Raw genomic sequence first — 20000 nt, 5'->3', positions numbered from 1 at the left:
GTACTAGTATTTATACTCTCTGCCGTTTACTTCACATCATTCACGTTTGCGGTTCCTACTACACAGTTTATATCTATTCCGTCGCGGGTCTTTCGCAATTCGTCAAGCCTGTGATACCAATGTCCAACGAACAGGAGCAAACCGAGGGTTCCTCCCATCCAACCCATAAGCCACAACCGGTTGATGAAGTAGAAACTCGGCAGCTGTTGACAAGGTTTTTTTCAATGTTTAAAGATGACCGAGAAGAAATTGGAGGATAAAGGGAAGCAGATTGAACAAAAGAGCAACTGAAATACGAAGCCAACCAGAAGCAGTTCGAGCTAAATGCAGAATTAGATATCATCATCGAAAACATAGAAACCGAATCTAATCGCAGCGAGCCAAAGCTAGCCCTTATTGATCAGTGTATTGATCACCTACAATGCAGTGAACACCGTAAGAACTTTATAGTTCAAAATTTTACTAAGTAAACTTCAGAGTCGAGTGAAATGTATTTATTTAGGTGAAACAAAAACAATCGTAAAACGTTGTACTTCAATGGTGCAAAGCCATTTAAGATTAGAGCCAGTTATTTATGTTACAACATCAGTGGCTTCCGGTTCCCATAGCTCACGTTCAAAGCATGTTAGCCCCACAAATTTTCAAGGGCTCTGCGCACAGGTGAATCTAGTTTGTTTACGATACAGCACGCATCGAGACTTTCTTAAAAGCTTAAAAGCTATCGAAACGACGTTACCAATGTTTACAACTTCATCGGCGGCTTTATCAGTCGCTAGGTTAAGCTATCGTGGCGGCAATAGCATCATTCAATTCAGTATAAAAAGGGACATTACCAGGAACCCATGACCCGGAGCCTACAACTCTACTGTGTTCGTGTAACGGCGTTTTCACAGACCGATTTATTAGATTGAATTTCCCGCGAATGAACAAGAAATTAAGCTGACGTCATAGGGTCACCGAACCGGAACTGCCTTTGTTTTTTGACCTAATTCGCGGGAAGGGCTAGTCTAAAAATAAACCTACTTGTGAAAACGCCGTTTCACAGACGCTGTATGGAAGTTGCACGCTCCAGATGGGCTCCTGACATTACTAAACATCGAAACACCGAAACAAAGCACCAAAACATTATGTATGACCCCAGCATACATTTATTAGGGCCGTTTATACGACAGAAAATAAGCAGTATATAAAGCCGCGGCTTACACAAGACGCGAACACCCCGTATACATGGTACAAAATCTACGTTCACGGCTTTCTCAAGCCGCAGCTTATCCTGGCCTGGGAGTTTATACTCGTATAAATAGTTCCTTTCGCGTATTGTACGCCGCGGCCAGAGTAAGCCGCGTCTTATTTGCTCTCGTATAAACGGCCATTGAATACTAACCGACAAAGGTCGGATTTGAGATTAAATATTGTTTTAGGCCTAATTAGACATAAAAAGCTATTGCTCCTAATCTCAGTCTTAATTTGAATCCTTATCTTAATTTCAATGAATTAGGAGCAATAATGTTTTAGGTCCAATTAGGCATAAAACGATATTTAATCTCATATTGAACTTTCTCGGTTAATATTCAGTGTATGGTGGGGTCATACATGGTGGTATTTTAGTGTTTCGTTTCGCTGTTTAGTAATGGCCATAAAAAAATCTCTATTCACTATTCAAATTTGACGAGACTATGTAAAGTATGTACCGCGCACCGGTGGCTCAGTCGGTTGTCACGCGGGAGGTCGTGAGTTCAACTCCGGCCGGACCAACACTCAGGGTCTTTAAATAAATGGGGAGAAAGTGCTGCCTTTGTATTTACATCTGCAAATGGTTAGACTCTCTAGTCTTCTCGGATAAGGACGATAAGCCGGAGGTCCCGTCTCACAACCCTTGTTCATTAACTCTGTGGGACGTTAAAGATCCCACACACTATTCGAAAAGAGTAGGGGACAGTGTTCCCGGTGTTGTGGTCTGACCTTTCCAGCATGTGGTCGGCTTGGCAGGATTAGCTGGAAGGGCTTCTGTGTGAATGAGACCACAATTGTGTATAACAGCCAGAAGTCAGGCTACTTAGCCAAGTGCTGGAACCTCACTCAAGCTCAAGCTCAAGCAAAGTTCGAATATTTTACTCGTAATTTTGTTAGTTTCGTTAATTACGGCAGTTTTGTTTCCTGATCCTAACCGATAAGAGCAAGGACGGCTGGCAAGTCGTAGCACAATATGAATCGGATGAGTTGGCGTCTGGCTCAGAAGATGAAAAACACCTCAAGAAGGCCTGGGAAGCAGCAAGTAGAAAGAGGCGTCAGAGGGTTTTGGGATGTATTGGTGCTCCAAATTTCGCTTTGACGACCATTGAAAAGGGGTACAAATTATCTTTTGCCGGCCTTCCTTTGGCTGTACGATTAAAAAATAATATGTCAGCTCGACTTCATGCTGATTTCGTACACCAAGCCGTTCTCGAGTTTGTTAATTCAGGTCGGGTCTGTACGGTTTTTAAACAGCCTTTTATTGTTAACCCCTTGTCAGTATCTATCCAGCCGTGTGGTAAAAAGAGTTTAATTCTAGATTTGCGCCACGTTAACAGGTCGCTTATTAAACAAGGAACCAAATACTAGGATTGGAAATTTACTATGGCTTATTTCGCCAAGGATTCGTACATGTTTTCTTTTGATTTGAAAAGTGGCTACCATCATATCGAAATTTAGCAGGATCACCAAAAGTTTCTGGGGTTTTGCTATCGTTCTCCAGATTCCAATAACGAAGTGTTTTACGTTTTCACCGTTCTTCCCTTTGGTTTGTCTTCAGCTCCCTATATATTCACAAAGCTTCTTAGGCCTTTAGAAACATTGGAGAGTACAGGGTACTTGCATAACTGTTTTCTTAGACGATGGTTGGGCTATAGTTGAGGACAAAAAAGGTTGTCTTGTTAAGGCCCAATCTGTAAGGCGGGACTTGTATAGTGCAGGTTCCGTAAATTAACGAAGAGAAATCGGTATGGGAACCCTTTCAAGTTTTGGACTGGTTTGGTATTATAGCTTGGAATTCTCTTTTGGGTGCCCTATAAAATTGTAGATAGAAGAATAACAAAGGTTACCAACAATATAGATCGTATCATTGAAGCCGATTTTAAACTCTCTGCTAGAGAGTTGGCTCCTTTACGGGTCAAATTATTTCCACTGCACCTGTAGTTGGAAACAACCGAAGGATTACGACCAGACATTGTGTCACGTCTACCTTGTGTGTAGATAAGTGAGATTCAGTATTCTGTCTTGATCATTACTGCAAAGAGGAATTATATTTTTGGAAAGACTCAACAGCAGTTATTTTGTTTATTCAGATGCTAGTGCCACTGGAGGTGGTGCATTCATAGACTTTATCGATGAGTTTGTGTCGACATTTTACCCTGGACCCTCGAAAATTTACCCCGGACCCTCGACAAAAACCTGCCCTCGGGAAGCGAGGATGCTTGAACGAAGTTGACTACTTGCCTTCTTGCTATATGAAACAAAGCAAACTCGATGCTTTTTACGTTTATTAACATTGATAAAAAAAAAACCACATGCAAATTCCAGACAAAGCATTCATAAATGAATTTTCACAATCTCAAATGACGAGACAACAAATTCTACGCGGCAAAGTGGCTCCGTGAGTACCTCATGCACTCTTTTATGACGCTTTATGGAACAAGGCCTATCCTGAGCTTTTTTTAGTTATTTGTTTTTATTATATAGATACCGATGAAATAGTTGGAGTTTTTCTTCCACTTAAAAATCATATCTTCATCGCGTCCAGTAAAGACACCATTTTTTCCTTTCTCATTTGAGGACATAGTTCCCTACAAGCAGAGGTCTCATTTCTTTTTGCGTTCGCTAGGCTGACGAGTGCGGGAAGAGAGACCTCTGCCATGGGTTGAAATTCACTTTGTTCAAACCGCCGTCCACAACCTTGGACGATTTGTCCAGGTGTCGGATGGAAAACAACTTGACAGCGCAACCACAGGTGGAGTATCCGATCATTTCTACATCGACAATGGATGTTCACTAATTCCTTTAATGAGAATAGGCTTCAAACCATGTTTCACGGAAACTAAATGGCTGGAGGCGACTTTATATCAACTTAAAAAACAATTCAGTAGAGCCCAGAAACTGATCCGAAGCTTGCCAGGAATGCACTGCATTCAGTTTCAGATATTGCCATGTGCTGTGAAATATAATTGTTTCTTGTCTACATTAACAGGTTTATGACTCAATTTGACATTAATATGATTTGTTGATAACAGTCACGTCTTGCTTCATGTTATTCAACATGCGTGTTAGCAGTTGATGACCACTTTTTCGCCATTCCGATGATGCATAAAACAAATTGTATGGAAAATTTGAAAGTGAACTTTCATGAGTGTCTATACATAACAAACAGAACATTACAAAGCCGATTGGGGAAGCAAATTTTATCCTCTCGTGCAAGTAGTATCTCTCACTTGTTCGCTGCGCCCACTGGTGAGAGATACTTTTAGAACTGGAATATAACAGCTAGGCATATCCACAAGCGGCCATGTAATATCATCTATGCATTTTTTGGACTGTGTTTTATGGAGATGGGAGCTGAGCCATTGTTTGAACTTGGGAATGAAGCCACAGTTTGCACGTTTGCGGGTAACAGAGTAGCCGCGTAGCCGCAATTTTTCTGGGAAGTGTTTTGGAGTGGCCGGGTATTCTACAGTTACGCCATGATCTACGACGTGGGGGTATCAGGAAGAATGCTATTGCCCTATCCGCTCAGTCTATGGGGCAGCGTGAAGTCACGAAATCTCAAGTATTAAAGAAAATGCAAGCACACAACACCGTTTTCCCCATTCAGTCCCTGGACAGTTCGGTTAGAATATATAAATCGAAGTGGAGCAATAACGATGAAGATTGAAAGCGTGATCTGATATTTTCATTGACGTCACCGTCGTGGATTATGATGTCCGTCTAACATTTTTTATGAGCGAGTTTTAAAACTGTTGTCATTTATGCTCACGTTTTACGCTTGTTAATTGAAGATTTAACAAAAAATCTTTCTTTTCAAAAATTTGGCTTTAGCTGTGCAATCAAAGGACAGGACCTCAAATGAAAACCGGAATGGATTGAGTCAGCTCCCTTACAAACAACTCTGTCTCGCATTGTCTGTCTTGTCTGTCCTTTGAGTTGTCACAGCACAGGTAAACTTGTCTAAGCTATGTCCAAAAACACAAGGTACGGTGAAACATAAACCAAACAATCGGCGATATCAGAGTAGAACGATTCCATGTCAATGATCAGCGTAATGAAATTACTAAGTCGACGAGAGATTAATAGATACCTGACCCTAAACCTTAATATTCTCCCTCCTGTTTCATGTACATACATATCTCATCCACTTAGTAATTTAATTCGCTTGATAATAATGACAATGAGAAATCGAAACATGGCTAATTTTATTAAAATATGTCCAAACAGCGGCCACAAACTTACGGTGCACCACGTCATATTGATACCATTACCTATTTGGCCTTTTGCAACAAACGATCACATGGTACAAAATCCGCCATGCTGGAGGCCAAGCTCATTATTCCCCCACTGAGACGTTAAAACAAAGAGACCTGAACCAGTCAAGCTTGACTTGCCTTTGTTTTAATGTCCCAGTGGGGGAGTAATAATGAGCTTGCCCTCCAGCATGGCGGATTTTGTACCATGTGATCGTTTGTTGCAAAAGGCCAATTCATTTTCATAGGTTCCTGTCACGCTTGCTTGTGCATTTCTACAAAACCTCGAAACCTCAAGGCTAAAAATGACGACGTTTTGAGGCATGAAAAATTGGAATATATTTTTTTATCGTCTTGATCAAAGTCAAAAGATAAGAGGATCGTATTCCATGCACAAACAGCTTTCGTACCTAAAAGTTGTAGGGACTTTCAAGTTACGACAAGCATAACCAGGGTGGCGTCGCATGAGACGTGTTTAACATAGGCCTACATGCACATGCATATCACTGGGCATGGTCTAGAGACACGACGGAAAAAATCGATATCAAGGAATATACTTAGAACAATCGCAGATTCTTACTATACTTGCAACGCTCCACGAGCGGTTGACAGTCTGGAACAAATCTGGCGCATCGCGTCAACTGAGCAGTTCACGTTAACACAGGTCTTTCTCCCTTGTTTTTTTTCCTAAATTGGCTCGTGATCAGAACCAATTTACTTCAGTGCCAAAGTCCTATAGCTCTAAAAGGTTACGTTCCTCTTGCTGACCAGCGCTTTCGTGTCCCCTGTTTTGACCAAGCTTTAACTGTAGCCTATCCGGATCATTAATGACTTGATCTGCACCGTTAGCCAAAGGCAACAATTCTCTACCACTCAGGTGAGTAGAAACAAATTCAAATTGTTCATCGCTGCAGCTTAAGTCCAATTGTTCCGCAGAAATCGTTGTTAGCTCTGCTCCAACTCTCAATGCAAGCTGTTGGGTTACCACTTCATGAGCAGGACTGTTCAAGTGTTCATGCTGGTGCACTTGAGAGGTGGCTAACTGCAATAGACCCATGGCGTCGCTGTGCGGAATCATGTAAGTCACCGTGTCACTCATATATTCCTCAGTCAACTGCACATTTTCACTCTCTATCACTTCTGTTCGCCCAACTTCTGGCGCTTCACGACTTGGTCCTTCTGCAATCCCTCCTGCCACTGTTCCATTCATTTGAGCTGCGTCTAATGGTACCTCTTCCAAGCAGCTACCGTGAGAACCTTCAGCCGTCTCATTGAGCCTCGCTGTTCCAGCCGTCTGCATTGCAGCATCTTTTGGTGTCGCTCTTTTTTGTCGTTTTTCCTTTTCTTCCTTATTGACACCTTCAAGCCGTGCCTGCCTTTTAGCATGGACTTTCAAGTGCGCTTTGACTGAGCTTGGCTGAGTAAATCCCTTGCCACAAAGATCACACTTAAACGGTTTTTCACCAGTGTGTATCACTTGGTGTCGCTTTAGATGCGAAAGCATCGTAAAGGCCTTAGAGCAATTGGAACATTTATATGGTCGTTCTCCTGTGTGACTTCGAAGATGACTGGCAACATCTGAGCTCCGTTTAAAGGCTTTACCACACTGCGGACAAGAATAGGGCTTTTCACCAGTATGGGTTCGCATATGGGTCCGCAGATTCGCGCTTAGTGTAAACCCTCTATCGCACATGGTGCACTTATATTTCTTTTCCGGTGGCTCCCCAGAGTGCAAGCGTTGATGAAGCACAAGCTTTCCTTTCTCCAGGAACCTTTTGCCGCACTCTTGACACTCATAGGGCCTTTCCCCTCTGTGCATGCGCATATGTCGGTTCAGAGACGATACTTGTGACAAACCTTTGTTGCAAATCTCGCACCTGAACTCCTTCTCGGCCATGTGCTTTCGCATGTGATACTGGAGAGCCGAGTTCCACTTAAAGCTTCCCAAGCATATCTTGCAGGTGTACACTGCCTTTGCTTCAGGCTTACTGTTTGTTTCTGTCCTTGGTTTCGTTTCCGTAGATGAGTTTTCTGGTGGTTCCGTATCTCCCCCTCCCCCTTGGGCTGCTTTGTGTTTCTTACGTTTAGGAGGGGTCTTCTCTGTGAATTGTTTCTCGACTGTATCACCATCACCTTCCTTGCTGTTCATGCCCAATCTCTTCCTTGATAAAGAGGCCTTGGATTTACCTGATTGACTCTTAATTTTTGTCGCCGCCGTTGTCTTCCCTGTTGCTTCGTCTTTGCTGGCCACCTTCTTTGCACTCCTTTTCCCCCCACCAGTTGATATTTTGCGACCATTGGCAGTTAACTTACAGTTGCCAGCTCTTTTTTTCGCTGTCTTCTCGACGGCTCTTTGGCGAGATTTTGGAGCTTTAGAACTACTTGCGGTAGAATCTGTTATCAGTAATTCTTTACAAGTTGAAGTCTGTTGAGAAGGCGAAGGCTTCCTGGCCGCAGCACTGCGAGTTTTTGTTACTTTTGCACTTGAATTTCTGTTTTTATCAACGCGTTTTGTACTTGAGGCCTTTCTTTCTTTTCGGGTGCTAACCTCAGGAAGCCGAGGAACATTTCTCCTCTTAGCCTTTTTCCGCGAGTTGACTTTCCCCATACCAACCGAAGGCCGTTTACTCCACTTGGCAGATTTCGAGGGTGCAGGTTGCACATGCACAACAACATAAGGTGAATTCTCTTCAGACTGAACAACTGTACTCTTTTCGATAGTGTTTCCTATGTGCACAACAACATATGAAGACTCCGCTCCTGCTCCAGATGGTAGCGTGGACTCATCGATGGATGTCCCTACTTCTACAGCTTGGAACTGGTGGGAGAGGTTACTTGAAGACGACTGTGGCTGATTCGTTGGGTTACTTGGATGTACCTGAAACTGGTTGGCATTGTCACTAATACTTGAAGATTTTCGTGAAATTCCTGCGCAGCGAATCGACTTGTGTCGTAGAAGACAGATGGGCCCAGCGAATGTGAGTTCACAAAACTCGCACACAAGATCATGACCTGGAATTACAGCCATTTCAAAAAAAAAAAACAAGGTCATAAAAATCACAGCTCAATCACCGAAAGTCTCATTCGAGTTTGCTCAGACACCATTGTCAAACTTTCTCCACATGAGGTAATAATTCGATTTTTAGTTTTGGTAAGTTGCTCTTAATTATCAAAATCCCGAAAGTGTTGCCTACATAAAATGTTAAATCGCTTAAACTGCCTCCTCACAAATTTGTTTTGGGCTTTGCACGCCATCTGTTCAGCATTTGTTGAATATATGTTTTCGGTAAACATAAAGGCCCGGGGAGGGGGGGGCGGGACTCCCATATGAAACAGACGGGGATGCTCGTCGGAAATTTTGAATTTAACCCCTAAAGGAGACCATCTGAGCGTGGCTCAAGCTTTTCGTGACCCCTAAAGGAGACCAATCTGGGCGTGGCTTAAGCAAGTTTTGACCCCTAAAAGAGACCGCTTAAAAACACACAAGTACGACAGGCAATGAGTTTTAATGATATAAAGACATAATCATCGGATGCTTTTATCTAAAAAAAAGAGTTGTCGTTAAATCTCAAGTTCTTCAATTCAATTCTGTTTCTTCGCGGAACCCTAAACGAGACCTTGGCGGCTTAAAATATTGGTGCTTTGCCCGGAACACCCTAAGCAAGACCAAAACCCAAAATTTTTAGTGTTCGTCTATTTTTTGTCCGTGGGTTAAGGAGGGGTATCAAATTTGACACGCGATCTTAATCGCTGTTCGAAGGTTAACGATATCCAATCCCATTCTTCAAGGAAAGCCTTGCGAAGCAGGCCATGTTGGTTGTTTATTCACTAAGCAAAGTATATTGAATACCAAAGCTCCTTCAGTTGATTTACTCACCATTTTGTTCATTCTGTGTTGAACTGTCCACTGTTTGTGTGTAGCTGTCTGAATACCACACCAACAATTCACTGCCGGCTTGTACAGGGACACAGGTTCTGAAGTAAATCTCTCCACGAAACTGCATAACTATAAGGTTCCGTTCTTCGTTATCTCGAGCACTGTTCACAAATCTCATCCAGTTACTGAATCGCTCATTTGTACCATCAACAACATGACTTAACTTTCCATCTTTAAATACCTGAAGTCAAAGAAGAAGCGAAAGGAAAATCTCTTTGGGCTTGCTAATTTCTGCCTATTTACTTTTTTTCGCAAACTTATAACGATCATAATAATAAAAATAGGTCCGCAATGCGTACTTGTGTGGCATTTCAGTCAAATAAACGTTGATGATTAGCATTAAAGTAAATGTAATACATTTTGTCACGTTATAGTGATAAATGTCAAGTAAAGATTCCGTAGAATCCCAAGCTGCAGACGAGAAAACAGTTAGGGGAGAAACATGTTTGGACTTCTAGTTTCGAGGAAATTAGGGGTGCTTACCATTTGTCAGAATAAACCGGTTGGAATGACCGATGAATAATGGTAACAGTTTTTCCAAAATCACCAAACCCGCCCAACGAGATTTCGCTTACCATTTGCAAATGTTTTCGGCTTATGGGAGACTGGAAACTGGAAAATTTAGCAAATGGTAAGGACATTTTCACTGTTCCATTCAATGGGGAATGCTACTTACTGTGGTTTGTGTATTTCTCAGTCAGCAGACAAAGCTGGACATGGCCCCAAGTTATCACGGGGGAAGGAGTGGGCGGTGATTGACAGAGTTAACAGTCAGTGAAGTAAACATTTTGCAGGTTAGGGCTTGTGACGCATTACAATTGGGTGCATTTGAGCACGTGAGTTTCTCAGCCACCAAATCTTTTGCAATTACATGTAACTGCCAAAATGTGTTAGAGTCCACGCGCTTCAGGTATGAACGCACTTCTTGAGAGACTTATGACATCTTTGCGTTCGACAGAGGCAAATGCCGTCTACTTTTATTCATCAGCGGAAATATTGGAATCAGTCGCTAGGAGCAAAGGAGAATTTGTTTACGATAAAGCTGGATAAATCAGCAGGCAAGTGCAATTGTCAGCTAAGAGTATTCGTGCTTCTAGATTACAACACTGTACGTAAACTATACTTTTAGAAATTAATTAGCTTTTCTGTTTTAACATTACCAGTAAATGTGAAAATTTTTGACAGGAAGTTTGAAGGCATTAGTTTTTTAACTTGCGAATCTACAGAAACTGGCGCTGTCACGCAACGTGTCAACAAATCGTAGTTAAAAGAGGGAACCTCAAATTGCTGATCGTAAATCTACAGGATAATACTGGACTTGGTCATAATGTTATATCTGTCCGATACAAGTTTGAAGGCATGACTCCTTGCAATATAGCTGGCACAACTCTCTTAATACAAACGTCAGAAAGCAAGACGACTTCTCCTCCCTTACCGTGTAAACAAATCGCACCGAGAAAACAAGTCGAAATTCACCAAATGACAACAGCCGAGAAGAGTAATGGACGCCACACACAAACACTTATTCTAATTCCCAGGGTCCTCTCTCTTCCTAATAGAGACCACGTGGCAAAAACTTGGCTCTGGTATGCAAATAAAGTCAGCCATATCGCCGGTGCTGACAAAGTGCGGGGAAATCCCACACAACAATAATAAAATATATAAAGAAATTATAAAACCTATAATTACAATCATTATAATAATAACAACTAGGCAATCTGCAAGCACTATGACATCAAAGTGCAGGAAAAATAATTACGAACATGACCCTGGCAGCTACACTGACGGAATACCAAGCAGACTATACTCAGTACTCTGGGACAAGACAACCAAAACTGACAAAGAAATCAAGGCAAACAGACCAGATATAGTGGTGAAAGAGAAGAAGGAAAAAAACCAGCCTGCTTATTGATACGTCTAACCCGACAGAAAGGAACACATCTTTAAAAACAGTTAAAGCTCTTGAAGTATAGAGATCTTGAAACAGAAATTGAGAAAGCACCGGGAATGCAAAGGGCAACTCTTCCAGTTATCCTTGGTGTTCTAGGGCTTGCCAAGAAGGGTACTGTATCAGAACAACAGAGCTTCACAAGATTGCCCTCCTTGGAACTGCTCATATACCGGTACTTAGGAGGACTCTACCCATCAAGTGATCCAGCAGAATAGGCAACTTTCATGATGACATCATTTGACTAAAACTACCAGAATTCAGTTTTCCAATTAGCATGAGACAAGGAAAACCTGAAGGATTCTGCAACTTGTAGTCAAATCGTGTCATCATGCAAATGTTCTATTGTGATTGCCTTAAGCTCAAGGAAGGAACTCGGCACCATAAGTGAAAAGAGCAAATACTCTCATAATAATAATAATAATAATAATAATAATAATAATAATAATAATAATAATAATAATAATAATAATAATAATAATAATAACAACAACAACAACAACAACCACAACAACAACAACAACAACAACAACAACAAGCTGTAAAACCAGAGTGATTAAAAAAGGAAGCACAAGAAAAAGTTAAATCATGGAGACAAAGGAAAATGCATGGACAGTTTTTAACACATCTGGAAGAGTATGTTGACATCAATGGTACATGGAATTGGGTAAAAAATGCTAAACTTAAATCCGGCACTGAAGCTCTCATCTGTGTGGCACAAGATCAAGCTTTGCAAAAGAATTATGTGAAGTTTCATGTGGACAAGAGTGTGGAATCTCCACTGCGCAGAATGTGTCACGAGACGGGTGAAAGTATTACCCATGTTATAAGTGAATACAGCAAACTTGCGCAAAAAGAGTATGAGAAGAGACACAATAATGTCACAAGAATCTTTCATTGGGAGTTGTGAGGTGTGAATGGGTTGGACAGAGCAGACAAATGATGTGAGCAACAGCCAGTGAGTGTCGGAGAATTGTATTCAAAATACAGTTTGACCACATAATAGACGCTGGAAAGCCGGCTATCATTGTTGTGGGGAAGGAGGATAGAGTCTGTAAAAGAATCGATTTTGCCGTACCACCTGACTGCAGAGTTAACTTAATTGAAATTGAAAATTTTGAAAAATATCAAGATTTCAAAGTGTGAGATAACAATGTTGTAGGAGCTTTGGGAGCAATCCCTAAAGGTCTGAATACGTCGCTTCAGAATATTGGTATAAGGGTAAGATCAGGGCATGTGCAAAGACTGCATTATTGCAAGGTTACTACGAAGATTTCTTCACATTTGAGGATGGCCAGAACCTTGTGACCCTTCAGGGTCTAGGTTACTATCTGTAACCCACTCCAAGGAAATTGGTCTGGTTGACCAGCAAAACTTAGTGTAATTGAACATCATCATCATCATCATCATCATCATCATCATCATCATCATCATCATCATCATCATCATCATCATCATCATCATCATAATAATAATAATAATAATATAATAATAATAATAATAATAGTAATAGTAGAGCGGTTTTCAATTGAGTGTTGAAAGTAATTAGCGAATTACTTTGGTTTTAGATTACTTCACTCAGTGATTGGTTCAAAGTTCTCGCGCCACTTTTTCAACCAATCAGAAGTAAAACCAAAACAAATCGTAGCTCGCGCGCGCACATTTTCCCACGCTTTGTGCCGGCTGCGTGTAATTACTTCGAGTTTTGATTGGTTTACTGGATTGTTTCCGTTCTTTTTGATTGGCCAAAGTAATTACTTTGGTTTTGGTTTTACGACACTCATTTGAAAACCGCTCTAATAGTAATAGTAATAGTAATAGTAATAATAATGATAATAATAATGATAATAATAACCAATATTGATAGGGGGGATTGGGAGCAGTCCCAGGAAGGCTGCAGAGCTTTATCAGTTGGCTTGGCATGAACACAAGCTGATACAAATTAAATCCCTTCTAGGGTTTGCAACAATGTGGAGAAAGGTGATTGGAAATGTTAATGTCAGCAGAAAGCGAGACATTTTGGGAAGAGTTTTGGGAAACAGAGGAGGAGCATACTGGGCAAGCACCTTGTCATAAAAGTACTAGCAATAATATTCATAATATCATGGGTGACAAATTACTCCTTAATTTATAATTTCACATGTGAAATTACAAAATTGCCATGGTAACATCTCTTGTATCTCGATCAGAGCCAAGATGGGGTCTAGATTTAAGACAGTGACCATTGAAGAAGTTATGAAATTAAAAGAAGCGGCAGAAAATTTAAATACGTGAAAGAGCACAATTAACTGGGTGAGAGTTTTTGAGAAGTGGTGTGACGAAAATAGCCTTGAGAAAAACCTGGAGATGATTCTTCCCAAGCAGTTGGATAAAGTACTCGAGTGATTTTACAATTACGGTTGTGAGACTGTGTAATTTGTCACCCACGACATTAAAAGGTAATCAAATGGTTTTCTCGTGAAATTAGGAAATAATTTCACTTGCATTTTGTCAAAATTCTGATAATTTCCCGAGCCTTTAGGCGAGGGAAATTATCAGAATACTAATTGCAACAATATTATTATCATCATTATCATTATTAATGCTAACATTACTTAATAGTAATAATAGCAACTTCATGTAATGAGGCTAACATCTTTACTGGTGACCCAGTAGTTTTCAATGTGGCTATCAATCCGATCAAATTGGAATTTGGAAATGTTGGTTTTTGAGGAGAGGGGAAAACTGGAGAAAAACTTATAGGAGCAGAGTAAAGAACCAACAACAAACTTTACTCACATATGGCCATGAGCTCAGAATCAAACTCGGGCCATATTGGTGGGAGGCGAGTGCAATCATCACTACACCATCTGAGCTCCCTCCCTGTTTCTCCCCTAATAATAATAACTTTATTGAAAACACTTGGCAGAAGAATTGTTGCATTTCTTACATGATAAGTAAAAATATAGGAAAATGTACATAAAACAAGTTACAAATATTAAAAAGACCTTAAAAAGAGACAAATTGTATTCTTTCACGTTCTTTCTTGAACTAGCTGTTGAACACTTATGCCAGAGCTTTGCATCAGAAAAAAGCAACCAACAATGCCACACTCTTGTTTTAATGATTTTTTCCCATTGGGCAATCCGTGGTAAGAAAGCAGTAGCCTGAAACGTCATTCCACTAGTCCTGAGATGTACCCAGGACCATTATTTTCCAAAGGCAAGGATGTCACAGAAATGAAAGTTACAGTTTTGAATGAGAATTGTGATTGTTTTATTCTTTCACTTCTGCTTACAACTCTCATGATTTCTTACTAGAATGATTGTACATTGTAAGATACAGAATTGCAAACAGAATCAAAAGTAAAAATGGAAACATTCTGATTCTTGCGATTCCACTTCCATCACACTAACTTTTGAATCCTTTGCTTGACTTTCCCTGTGTCATAAGCGTTCTTATGTGTTTGCTTATGACTCCGACTCCAACTTCTTCACTAGTTAAACCCAGGCTTAAGAAGGAGATTCATGAGGGATGTGTAGTGGTGATAGCATTCCTCTTTGATTAACAGAATCACAAGCAAAAAGTTATTTGCTCCGCTACCATGTTCTAAGAGGTTCACAGAGACCTATTATTGAAAAAATGGATACAATTGCCCAGGGCTAACAATTATAAGTATGTTTTACATGGCAAACTTACATCCCACATATGCACAAAATTCTGTTTATTCTCAAAATCCAGTTCCTCAGCAGGGATCTTCTGTCCTTTAAATGGTCCAAATACGACTCTTTTTCCAATTGCTTCCTTGGTAAACACACCTATTTGGCCTTGTACCACACCTGATGGCATAAGACACAAATCACTGGGCAAGCTGGCTGCTCTCCCTGGAGTCTCTAGCTGTGTTCCTTTGAAATCGCTTATCCATTCTAATAGCCCATGCTCAGGACAGTCACCAAAGAGGCAGGGTTTATCACACTCATCACAGACTGAAATGTCAACAGAAAGAAAACGAAGGTTTCACTATTAAAATTAAATTTAATCATTCAAATGTTTGAAGTTGTATTATGCACTGGCTTGCACTCTCCTCTTTTCTCCAGAAAACCAAGATACCAGTGAAAAAGCCTTTTGTAAGCTCAGCCACTTCATAAACAACAAAAACAGAAAAGAAATCAAAGGCTCTTGTGAGCCAGCTCATGGATGAACTGGATAAGAACTAGCAAGGGCTTCTTAGGTCTATCTCATGGTAAATCATATGCATGCATGCGCATGCGTTTTTTCTGCAGCGCTGTTTCCTGAGTGGACTGGATCTTGAGATTATGCGTATAGGGAATACCATGTTTTTTTTTAAGGTGGAGACAAGATCATCAAATAGATTGCATTGGATTGCAATGCACTGTAGTGTTGTTTTGAGGGGAAATTATCAATAAATGAACTTGCTGTTCAAACTTCTTACTGCAGTTATTTACAACATAATTGCTTTTTGTCATTGAAATTCTCACCTAAAGCAATACGTGTATGTTACTACTGAAGTTCAACAAGAGAACTTTACTTTGTGTCATTAAAAGATCTCCTTATGCAGATGATATTGCAAACTCTCATCAACATTTTTTTCATAACAGTGAAGATATAGGTAAGATAATGTGAAATATTTTATACTGAAACATACTTAGTTTTAATTCTTTTGTCAGGTTAAAAGGAAGTGCATAAATACCATAATACTTTTATACTTTACTCCTACAATACTCGTCACAAATCGTTGAAACAGACACCGTTTCTCTCAAATTTTCTGGAAAATTCCTGAGATTTCTACTTCACACTGTTTTCCCAACTGAAATGTGCCTTCTCCCTCCCCAATGTTGAGCCACGCGTGTTTTGAAGCATCGAGACCACTGTGATACCCAAATCAACATTGGGGAAGGGGAAACAGCCACAAGTGTTTCAAGATTTTTGACGAGTATTGTAGCCTGCACAACCTAGAACTACAATAATTTATTATAGACAAAACCATTAGAAAGGTTATCACTTTTAGGTTCTTCTTTGCTCGCCTCCCCACCTCCTAGCTGATTCAATGTTGTGCAAAACTGAATGGTTTTAGTGGGAAATTGTTGTGGCTATATAAGAGAAGGTGAAACTATTTCTTTTGTGTTTTAACAGAAGCAGGTTGAAATACAGCTCTTTAATAATATTTTTGTTATTCTGAAAATACAATTTGTACCATTTGTATCAAAATCTACAGTTCCTGAACTTCCATCCACTCTTTGAGGATATCAATGTAGAAAGCTGGTATAATGCTGAGGTTAAGAAGGTGTAGATTACAATCACAGTCAAAGATAAAGGGACCACCCACCCACCTACCTACTTACATCTACGTTATCCATGAGCTAAAAAAGGACAAACCCTCCGACGAATGAAAAAAGATCTTGAGTAGTGGTTTGAACCACTGGCCTGCCGCCTAACTTATTGTGCCCATTACATTCGATTGACCTACATGTACCAACAAATGCACTGTTGTATGAAAGTTCTATCACCTATCTTGCTTGCCATTTCAAAGGTGTGGCTAACACTATTTTTTGCATGGCTTATTATTTTCTCAAAATGACGCACAAATCAGAGAGAAAAGACCAAGGCAATATGCTAGATTTTTCTTCGGGTTTTCCTGTGCATTTATGCCTATACCATAATATTATATGATACTGTACACAAGCTCTTGGCTTCGAGGTGAACAAAAACAGTTCTGCCATCTTGATCAAGTTCTTTCCAGTTTAATCGTGAAGACACAAAACAATATTAAGTTCCTTTACAGGCAACTCGCAAAATTTTGCCTAGTTTTGAGCAAAACCAAAAAAACAGCCAAAACTACATGTAGTGACTTGGAGAGTGACATGTTTTTGCATCAAGCTGTTTTGTTGCTGTTAATGGTTGAGGCTAAGTTTGATATATACATCTGGCCTCAGTTGCTTGAAGGGTGGATAGCACTATCCATTGGATACCGGTAAATCACTATCCACCACATAACTCAATTGGTTTTACTCATGTTTATCACTGGAAGGTGATTTATCTGCTGGATAGCACTATCCACCTTTTGAACCAAGGCCTCGAGGATCTGGTGAGACATAAGAACTCAGTAACAACCTCCCTCAGAGTTCGACACTAAAGCTTGCCCGATTGCCTGGGGCAAGCGAAATTAAAACAACTCTAAGACTTGCCGATATTTTGCGCAACGATTTGATTGGCAGCGAAGAACGTTACTAGTAATATGACGTAGTCACTGCAAACACGGCAAAACTTAAAAAATAAACAATGTTACATCTCTTTGCTGTCATTTACTTTTCTGTTAAAAATAATTATAATGGAACAAACCTCAAAACAGATTGGAAGGAGGAATAAATTCATAACCGCCATCTTTCTCCGCGTGAAAAGAATATTAATTTTGTTACAACTGAACCCAGTTTTCGCACAGCCAAATACACTTGGATTATTGAGCAAGCGCACAAGAAAATTCTACCTTTTATCACGCAATTTCAATCAGTTTTGAAAGTTTAAATATCACACTATTCTTGACAAATGGCATTTAATTCAAAACCAGCCTAATCTCAGAGAGATATTTAAGGAATAAGGAATCACCCTTGATCTCTAAAGCAAGACTGTAAAGGCTACTAGAACACCATGGACACACGGAATGAGTCGCGCTGGGCTGTCAAATCTATTTCACCCAAAATTGACATTCTTTAAAAGCCTCCTTTGAGTTTTCATGGGAAACAGGTCTTTAGAAGGTGGGCAACCCAAAAAACGCCATGGGCAACCAAAAAAACAAAACTGGTTGCCCAAAGGGCAAATTAGTATTAAAAAGGAAGTAAGTGTCGAACTGACTGTCCCTGATCCTCACAATTCTCAATGCTAGCAAAAGTGGAATTCAATACTTGGGTAAAATCTTCACAAATTTGTCAACATTACTGCCAAAATGATCTATTAAAGTTACAGTGATTATGGCAGCAATAAAAGGAAATGAAAGAAACCTGAACACATTCCTGAAGTCTTGAAAGGAGTCCTGTTCCAGTTTGCCTTTATTTAAAGATTTCCTTTGCAAAGACTCCAATTCATTCCTCGACCACAATTATCACTGCATAACCACAGTTCAAAATATTGGTAGAGCAGTGCACCTGTATAGCAGAGGTCATGGGTTCCAATGCCATTCAAAACTAAATTTTCAGGCTTTCATTTGACTGCCGCTTAAGTTGCACTCATTTATAATTATTATTATAAATTATTATTGAAATGATTATTTCAACGACTAATTATTATTAATTTAAAACAATTAGTTGAGTTTTATTACATTACCCCAAGTACTCTGTCTAATGCCACATGATTTAACTCGTTATTGGGTTAACTAATTCTGAAAACAATGACAGTGCTCAAAGAACTTAAACTAGAGACAAGATTTTCTAGTTACTGTGTGAGGCCAGCTTAAACAGCAGCAAAGAAGCCTGAACAAATCCAGGCCTGCCAATGGTGGTACTGCACATTGCTCTTACTACCAATGAGCTATCAAGCCAACAATAATAATAATAATATTACTGTTGCAAGTTCCATTTTCAACATCACTGGAAAAGCAATGTGCAGCAAAGGAGCACAATCATGAGTTTAAGTACAGCACAATGCAGTATTCTTTTCAGGCTTATTTGCAAATTATGCTTAAGTTGTAAATGAACTCATATCTGCTACGTGTAAGACATTTTCCTTCCAAAATTCTTACAAACCTACATTTTTGTGACAAATATCATTGTCAATAAGAGTACAGACAATGCCTTAACCACTTTCAATATGTTAAACTTACATGCACAAAGTAAATATTTTATGAGAAAAATGATTCATGTGTTCAACTCTGAATGAACTGTCCAAACAGTTTGCAAAAAACTTGCCAAAATCCCTGCTACCTACTTTCCTTATTTCAACATTTTAGCAGAGTGCATGAAAAGTTTATGAATTTGGAAGGTCACACCAAAAGCAATGAAATCAGTGCAACAAAGTAGTGCTAAGAAGAGCACTGCAATAATTGTCATGAAAAAATGCTAAATATTTAAATTCTCTGTCTCTGAACTTTAACTCACCAATATAATGGTCATTTTCAGATGACATGCTGTTGTATCTGAAAAGAGATATAAACACAGAGTAGCGTGCAGTGAGCTATACAATGTTAACTCAAACACCTTTAGTATCTTTGTTCAGTAGAGAAGAGAAACACTGGGAAGAGTTCTCCCAACCTGTGCAGGAAATATCAGGTTCAAATTCAAGCCATACCAAATGCAGGGTCTTAAAAATTATAACAGAGAAAGAAGCGCATTCTTTGTAATAGCATATACAGAGGGTCGCCTTTTACCGGAATAAAGTCTTCTGAGATAAGGACTACACTGCATAAACATCAGGCTCTATCTCAATATCTCAACAACCCTTGATGTTAACACTCCAGCGCTTGGTGATAAGCCGGGCCACTTTCCTTGATTTCATGGTCCCCTATAACATAATTAGTGGCCCAGGAAGTTGAATGTCTCGATAAAAACAACACCATTTGAAGCACTTTGGGTGAGGCTTGAGTCACATGGCAACAGAAAATAAAATGGTGTTTCATTATGGATTGATTGATCGTCTC

The 20000-nt window shown here is 39.8% G+C and overlaps 1 protein-coding gene across 2 annotated transcripts in view; it reads right to left on the bottom strand.

Annotated features, from left to right (window-relative positions):
- Positions 1-5424: 5424 nt before the first annotated feature.
- The window catches only part of LOC137997307 (histone-lysine N-methyltransferase PRDM9-like), a 16805-nt gene continuing 2229 nt past the window's right edge, over positions 5425-20000 (bottom strand). The window contains exons 1-5 of one of the 2 annotated variants that reach the window (XM_068843223.1): positions 19731-19847; positions 19462-19499; positions 15053-15339; positions 9367-9607; positions 5425-8501 (exon numbers count right to left, since the gene is read on the bottom strand). In XM_068843223.1, coding sequence (XP_068699324.1) covers positions 6223-8501; positions 9367-9607; positions 15053-15339; positions 19462-19489 — 2835 coding nt within the window. In that variant the 5' untranslated portion in view covers positions 19490-19499; positions 19731-19847 and the 3' untranslated portion in view covers positions 5425-6222. Of the gene's footprint in view, positions 8502-9366; positions 9608-15052; positions 15340-19461; positions 19500-19730; positions 19848-20000 lie in introns of those variants that run through there. The other variant, XM_068843222.1, reaches the window with a different exon arrangement.

This window comes from Montipora foliosa, chromosome 3, assembly GCF_036669935.1.
Source record: "Montipora foliosa isolate CH-2021 chromosome 3, ASM3666993v2, whole genome shotgun sequence".
Classification (NCBI taxonomy): domain Eukaryota; kingdom Metazoa; phylum Cnidaria; class Anthozoa; order Scleractinia; family Acroporidae; genus Montipora; species Montipora foliosa.
This window is presented reverse-complemented; position numbering and strand designations above follow the sequence as displayed.